The sequence below is a fragment of the Seriola dumerili genome, unplaced genomic scaffold (genome assembly GCF_002260705.1).
Source record: "Seriola dumerili isolate Sdu_G_001 unplaced genomic scaffold, Sdu_1.0 BDQW01000811.1, whole genome shotgun sequence".
Classification (NCBI taxonomy): domain Eukaryota; kingdom Metazoa; phylum Chordata; class Actinopteri; order Carangiformes; family Carangidae; genus Seriola; species Seriola dumerili.
This window is the reverse complement of record NW_019175066.1, coordinates 602,713-610,246: the sequence shown is the minus strand read 5'-3', so window position 1 is coordinate 610,246 and position 7,534 is coordinate 602,713. Positions and strand designations below refer to the sequence as shown.

The 7,534-nt window shown below is 41.6% G+C and overlaps 2 protein-coding genes across 3 annotated transcripts; one reads left to right on the top strand and one right to left on the bottom strand.

The window, feature by feature from the left end:
* Positions 1–2,266: 2,266 nt before the first annotated feature.
* timm9 (translocase of inner mitochondrial membrane 9) lies at positions 2,267–4,465 on the bottom strand. Of its 2 annotated transcripts, none has more exons than XM_022766113.1 (4): positions 4,039–4,465; positions 3,804–3,860; positions 3,596–3,691; positions 2,267–2,680 (listed from the first exon to the last, which is right to left on the bottom strand). In XM_022766113.1, exons 2-4 carry the CDS (start codon positions 3,840–3,842, stop codon positions 2,546–2,548), a joined length of 270 nt encoding a protein of 89 aa, XP_022621834.1. In that variant the 5' UTR covers positions 3,843–3,860; positions 4,039–4,465; the 3' UTR covers positions 2,267–2,545. The 2 variants fall into 2 exon arrangements, with proteins under 2 accessions (XP_022621834.1, XP_022621835.1); XM_022766114.1 differs by having other exon boundaries at positions 4,216–4,465.
* Positions 4,466–5,180: 715 nt separating this feature from the next.
* Positions 5,181–7,519, top strand: LOC111237129 (protein TALPID3-like). Its single transcript, XM_022766104.1, has 5 exons — positions 5,181–5,696; positions 5,928–5,986; positions 6,288–6,354; positions 6,698–6,767; positions 7,219–7,519. The coding sequence occupies exons 1-5, from the start codon at positions 5,381–5,383 to the stop codon at positions 7,517–7,519; spliced, it is 813 nt and encodes a 270-aa protein (XP_022621825.1). The 5' UTR covers positions 5,181–5,380.
* Positions 7,520–7,534: the final 15 nt, after the last annotated feature.

The window sequence follows — 7,534 nt, the reverse complement described above, 5'->3', positions numbered from 1 at the left end:
TGATTTGAAAAATCAAAATAGTGATTTACGATCTGAAACTGTGACTTTGTAAATCTAATTCTTTATTTAAAGTCTTGATTTTTATTAAAAATGTACAAGTTTGACTCGATCTCTGGTGGTTGTGACTCAGGAAATCTTCATTTGACCTTTTGACCTTATTTTTTATTTTATTTTTATTTTTTTAATTTTTTTATTACAAATTCAAAGAAGCTGCAGAAATTGTCATTTAAGTAGAAATAATGACATTTTGTTCCATAATTCTACCTGATTATTGTTTTGACTTGTGACTCGGTCATTGTCATTTACAAACTCATAATTTCACCTGGAACAGTGAAACTGTGACTTTTTATCTCATAATTCTGACTCGAGAAGTGACTGTTGTGACGTGTCAAAGTCAAATCCCAGTAAAATGTCAAATAATTTTACTAACTACAGTGACTGACTTTTATCTTATGAAGTTTGACTTAAACGACTTGACTCGAGTCATAACTTTGACTTGCTAAAGTCTAAATGATTTCGGTTTCTCCTGATGTGACTTTACAGACGATCAGTCCAATTGATTCTGCGTCATAATTTATATTTAAAGTTTTAAAGTTATTAATTGGACTTTAGATGTAACTTCTGACTCATGGACATAGTTGTGAATGACTAATTCCTAGTTTTGAATTAAAGTCATAATTTTGGATTTTAGTTTGTATTTTGTACTTTTGAATTCTATAATTAAACTTCCCATCAGAGTATTGACCTTCATCATTTCTAACGTTTGATCAGTTGATTTTTGGCTGAGTTGATCTTCCATATGTTGAGTTCAGTACTGATGCTGCTCCTGGAGGTTTTCTGCTGCACTACTTCACCCCCACCCCCCCCCCCCCCACACACACACACCCCCCGTCTCCCTCTGTGTCTCTGTGGCTCGGACTCTCGGCTGATTTCAGCACCTGAACATTTCTTTGTTTTGTACATAAAAAGCTCTGAGTAAAGAAAAGAATAAAACCACACCATGTATTTGAGAACTACATTTTACACGCCTGTAAAGAATGATTTATAATATTTTTTAAGAGAAGACTGTTTGTACTGTTGTATTATGAACTCCTCGGTTGTTTTTTTTTTTTTTTTTTTTTTTTTTTTTTTTCTATGTGGTGTTTTGCTAGCGGCGGTTTAGAGAGCGACAACTGTAAATACAGAAACACACACACTTCCTCCTGAGAACAGAAGCTAAGCCATGCTGGAACTGTGTGCACAATAAGCAGAGCTCTCTGTTTCTAATAAAGTTTTTAAATATGTTTCCACTCTGCAGCTGCGTCTCATTTCAGAGTCCTGATCCTGATCCCCCTCCCAAACTGAGACCGCCCCACCTCTGAGACCGACGGTAACGGTGCGTTCAGGTGCTCCGTTAACACGTGAAGTCACACACCCCCATGTTCATTATAACAGTTTCCCCAAAGAGACAGAAATCAATCTGTAACACTTTTATTTTGAAATCTCATGGAAATGTGGATTGTTGTTTTAATGTGAAAAACAAAGTTCGGGAATGTTGAGTTCACAAAGATGTTTCCTTTCAATCCCGCTTCATTAATAATCATAATTTATTAGTTATGTTTTTGTGTTATTAGAGTGATCGATCAAACCGTTTATGAAGTCATTAAAATCGGCTCCAGCTGCAACATTAATGTGACAAACATACGTATTATTCTGAAAGGGTCCATCCTGTGTAATAAGAACTCTTTCTTGAGGGCGTGGCTGAGAGCGGTGACTGCTTCGTTGTGACATCACAAAGTTCCAGAAGTCCTGACGGCTGGTTTTAAGGCTCAGTTTCTGAATACAGGCTGTGTGCATTTCTCTGTGGACTGAGGCTTTGATACTTTCACAGTATTAATATAGAAGCTAGAGCTGATCTATAATCACACTACACATGGACACAGACCTTTACACTGGAGCAGCTTTAATCTATAGTTGGAACTGAAGCTGTCATGAAACAGAAATATAGCAGAGACCATTGGCTGGAAAATAAAATCGATTATCAACTGATGATTTATGTATTGATGATGGTTCAATGTTTTGAAATGCGTTTTAGTAAAGTGAATATTTTTGCATTTCTGAGGGAAACAGTTTTTAATTGGTTGAATTGAGAAAATAGTCTGAAGACTAATCAATAATAAAAATGATCATTGGTCCAATCAGCGTTAGTGGAAATACTCAAGCACCAGTATTAGATTGAGTGACTTTCCACCACTGTTCAAACCTTAAATAAAACACAGAAGAAGACTGAGGTTCATGATGTTTAATAAAAAATTATTTCAACATCAACATAAACAAATCTCCACATTAAAGGACAATTCCACAGTTTTTAGACACAAAAGAAATATGTTTACACTACATCTCCCATGATGCTTTGACACAGAGCAGCAGAAACTCGGCTGCAGTTCAGAGTCTTTATTCATCCAGCATGGAGAGACTGGACCTGCTGGATCCGGATCGGTCTGGATCTCCTCAGCCTGCCGGGGTCATGTCTCCGGTCCAGGTTCAGTCCTGGTTCAGTCCTGGTTCAGCGAGGTTGTCCCAGCAGTCCGGCTTTAGCAGCTAGAGCCTCGTTCTGCTGGATGTGGTACTCCTGAAACCTCATGGAGATCCGCTGAGTCATCTTCAGATACTTCTGCAGACAGGACTCGGAGCAGCTGGACTGAAACGACAAACATGAACATCTGGGTCAGAAACATTGGGTCTCTGGTGGAGAGCTGAAGCAGGGTGTAAACTTCAGGTTGTGGGTTTTCAGTCCTACGACCGTGGTTCCCTTGTTACCATGGTAAATCACCATGGTAACTGAATTCTCCTGCAAGTATCAGTATTTCTTCTTATCATATTAATACTTTGTTCATGTTTCTGACAAAGTTGTTTAAAATGAACAACTCTGCCTCTTTCACAAATCTGATCACATGGACATGAAACATGTGACCTGGCAGCGGATTGGTCAGACAGCCAAGAGAAAATGTGACATCACATGACATCATCAGCTCATGAGCGAAACCTTTTCTCAGCATCATCACTCCTCCCCGACAGCCAATCACAGCGGCGGACAGCGCTCATTTAGTTAGCTCGACGACTAACTGGCACATGTCATCTAAGGTCATCCGCCGCCATAACAGTTCTGATCAGTTTGAACATTACAGGTATCAGATGCTTCCTGCAGTCTGTAACCTCTGAGCAGTTATTGATCATTGACTGCAGCAGGAAACTGACTGAGTCAGTTTTATCCTCAGTTGTATTTTCATTCTTCCTTGGGATTAAGGTGTAATCTATTTTGATATTGTTTACTCTATTTGTTAATTAATGAAGTAAGGCCAATTATTATTTGAAACATTTATGGTTTAAAAAGGCCAGAGTTGGGATTTGTTGGGCAGATTTTGTTTTGATGTTTTTCTTCTCTGTAGTTTAGAAGCAGGACGAGCATCCGGAAATCAACATCCCTGTAAATGAACTGAATAACTGGCTGCCACCTGTGTTTCCTGGTGGTTTGTGGCGTCAGGTAGAACCGGAAGTATCCAACAACATTGATGATGATGAAAGTTTAGAGGGTTTGTGTTCACAGCATCTTTACCTCCTCTGGCTTCACTTCTCTGCTGGTGAAGTCTTTGACACAGTCCATGAAGCAGTTCTCCGTCACCTTGTTGTACGTCCCCAGAAACTCCTTAAACTGAAACAGAGAGGAGACGCACGTGAGACCTCAACTACACACTTCACTGCAGCACGACACACCTCCACCTCCTCCTCCTCCTCATGATGCAGGTGATCTACAAACCACTCACCTGTTTGATCTGGTCGGACTCGGACACCTGGACCGCCATGATTCAGAACCAGAGTCTCTGTGGAGAACAAGCAGTTCACGTCAGTGTCCCCTCCCCCACGAGCCACCGTTTAAAACACCTGACGTTTAAATGTTCACAGTCTTTTTCTGCATCCTCACACTGATCGGTCTGATCCGGAGTCACCGGACGAACCCGTTAACTACCAAATTAAAGTCTCTCCGGTGAAAGTGATTACCTCCTCTGTAGCCGGTGGAGCGGTAAGCTAACAGCTAGCCGGGTTAGCTTCGCGCTCCCGTGATTTTACCGGGTGTTGTCGCAGATGTCGTCCCTCAGACTCCCGAGCCGCGGGCTGCAGACACACACTGTGGGTTTAAAACTAAATTATAACCAGAAGATGATGTTTTAATCTGACCTGAGGTCGGTGTTCGATGTGGAGATCCTTCTTCCGGCGGACTGAAGGACATGTGGAGAAACGGAGCCGCAGATTCAAAGTATTTAAAAAAAGGTTTATTCACCCTGAAAATCAATTGAAGAAAATCAACAGTTTAAAATTAAATTATTAATTTCTCTAAGGATTACTGACGCGATTGTAGTCCAAATAGCTGTACAAGACTAAAACGTGACGAAAGTTTGACCTCTGAGTCGAGCAGTGCGCTACGGAAAAGACCGTCCGATGTGCTACAGGAGCGTAGTAAAGTTCCTACCTTTTTAAGTTCCTGAATAAATGATCATAATATCCTATTTGATTTGTAACTATCTTCATAAACATCATCTAAATGGTCTTTGAAATTCAAACTGTGCACAAGTGGAACTCTATGGGGAGGACCACAAGTGTCATGCAAATAGCATTTCATTCACTGATTTCTAATTGAACACTAAAAACAGAAATTAATAAATGTTTTTACTAATTCATTTCTTAATCTATATATAAATCGAATACATTTCTCAAATTCAGTATTTCATTAATTAGTATTTTAATAGGCAATAAAAAGAGGAATTATCAAAATAATTAATGAATAGTTCACATTTAAATGATTTACTTGACTGATTGATTGTTTTATGCTGTTTTTTAAAATCTATTTGAGGTGATTTTTTGTTCTTTTGTTTTTGGCGGTTTTGTGCAACAATCTGCAGTTTAACCTGGATCAGTTAAATCTCCATTTAAAAACAGTTTGTACACGTACAATGATTCTTCTGATTTAGAGGCGGAGTGAGACATCTGTCCTTAGTAGTTCTTTTTGTTTTGTTTTTTATCTTTGGACCCAAGCGGAACCGGAAGTGTCGTTTTGTTGTCGGCAACTGTTGCTGTTTCCACTTTTGTCGCGTTTCGACTTCAGATTCTCTTTTTATTGTCCTGACGTCCCTTTCTGTTTTTACTGTAATGTTTTTTTTACTTTCTAAACTTGATGTTTCCGCTCGGACTCCCGCCACCGAGTTTTAACGGCGCCGCTGCTGTTTGATGCCGGAGCGGGAAGTTTGAACGAGGCTAGTTGCTGTTAGCCTTCATGCTAACGGTCCACTGACAGTCAACAAAGCTGTTCACATGAAATTAAGTTAAGTTGATTAAAACCGTGCGGATGTTTCGTCAGCCCGCTTCCAGCTCTCACACACCCCGGGATCTATCTGGTGATCTCAGTCCGGATCAGTCCTCCTGTAGCTCGGACACCGGGGACGTTTTAATCCGCTCTACCAGGGTTCTCCTCCCGGACCGGAGACACGAAACTGGACCAGGACCCGGATCGGTCCAGATAACTGTCCAGAAACTGAGGGATCATGCCCGCGTCCAGCCTCCTCTGACCGAGCAGCAGCAGCAGCAGCAGCGGCGGTGGCCTAAGCCCCGACAGAAGCCGAACACCGGTGCTACTCCACGGTCAGCGACAGACGGTCAGCCCGGTAAGAGCTCCAGCCGGTGTCACGGTAACACCGGTGACCTGAGCTACACGGTGACCGGAAAGGAAGCAAATCGATACAATTTAAACAAAAAAGAAAATACAAAGTAATCCACTGTGACCAAAACACGCAGCTGATTATATTATATTATATTATGTAATATCAGATCATTTATGTTATAGTATATTATGTTATATTAGGCTGTCTCGTCCTCTGATGTTCCTTTGTTTGCAGACAGGTGGACGCTGAAGGAACCTGCACAGACCAAAGAGAACAGAGAACCCACAGGAACAGTAAGTCTTTCATTGACCTTTGACCTTCCTGCAGTTGATGAGGCAGCATCATGTTTCTGTTCGTCCCCATGAGAGTTAAAGAGATCCACATTCACACACCTGTTTCCTCAACGAGTCTTTTATGGTGATGAATTGAATTTGATTTCAAACCAAAACATATGAAGTAAAAAGCTTGTCCCTCAGTCAGTATTCTCCCTGCAGGACCACAGGTGAATAATCAATGCACCTACCTGCCCACACCAACCACACACCTGTGAAGGTAAGATCCTGAATGTCTCTTCTGTGTCTGTTCCTCCTGCAGCCTCCAACAGCAGAGTGGAGCCCAGACAGGAAGCTCTCCGCTGGGACACAGAGTGACCAGCAGCCTGGTGAGAGAACCACCTGTCAGTCAGTCAGTCAGTCAGTCAGTCAGTCAGTCAGTCAGTCAGTCAGTCAGTCAGTCAGTCAATTAATCAATCAATAATCAGCATCACTACACTGCTGAGAAGCTGGGAAACATACAGAAGTATATCTTTTTGTTTGTCTTCATAAGGATGTGAATCTGAATGTATGTTGTTATATTATCATCATTTGTTATAGATTATTGATTCATTGATGGTTTATTGGTTTTACTGACATGAAATACTCAAACTAAAATCATGAAAACATGAAGTCAGCGACTGAACCTTCAACCTCCTGTCAGTCTGAGTTCGCCTCTGCTTACATCATCAGGTCACGACCTCCTGACGTCACGTTTCGCCGCTGGAGGTCGAGGTGTCGTCCTCGCGGCTCTGAAACAACGGTGAGAACAAACAGACATTTAACTGAACGTTTCTATTGAAGCTAATGAAACTAAAACTAAGAATCAAACATTAAACTGAGTTTTGTTGTGAAATATTTAACAACAGTTGCTGTGATGAAACAGGACTGAGGATTAATTTCATCTTGTTCAATAAATGAATCTAAAACTTTTCAAGCTATTTGCTGTGAAACGAAACTGATGAAATTAAAGAAAAGTTGTTGATTTTTGTAACAAACTGACGAGTTGATGCAATAAAATTGAAACAGCTGGAATCTGAAGCATCGCAGCTTTTTTGTGAAAACCATCAGTCGGTTGAATTCTTCTAGAAAACTCTTCATGACGACTGTAGTTACAGTGTTGGTGTTTCTGTCAGAATCATAACACACACACCTGATGCACCTGAACACATCACTGCCCTCACACTCACCTGTCACCTGTCTGTCTGTCTCAGCTCTCACAGCGCCCCCCACAGGCGGGAGATCAAAGTGAATCTGTTGGACCCATGTCCACTCCAGACCAGCTCCCAGGATGCTTCTGGTCTGAGGTCCAGTTCCCATGATGCAGTGGGTGTATCAGGGGTCCAGATGGAGGCGGGGCTGTCCTCTGGTTGCCTGGGAGACGGCACCAATGCGGCAGCAGCTGCTGCAGCTGCAGCTGCAGCTGTAGCTGCTCCTCTCATCAAGGTAGATCTGATCCCAGACCAGTTCACTGAGCTCTTCATTCAGGAAGACGTCTCAGCTGTACCTGAATGACACGCCCACCAACAC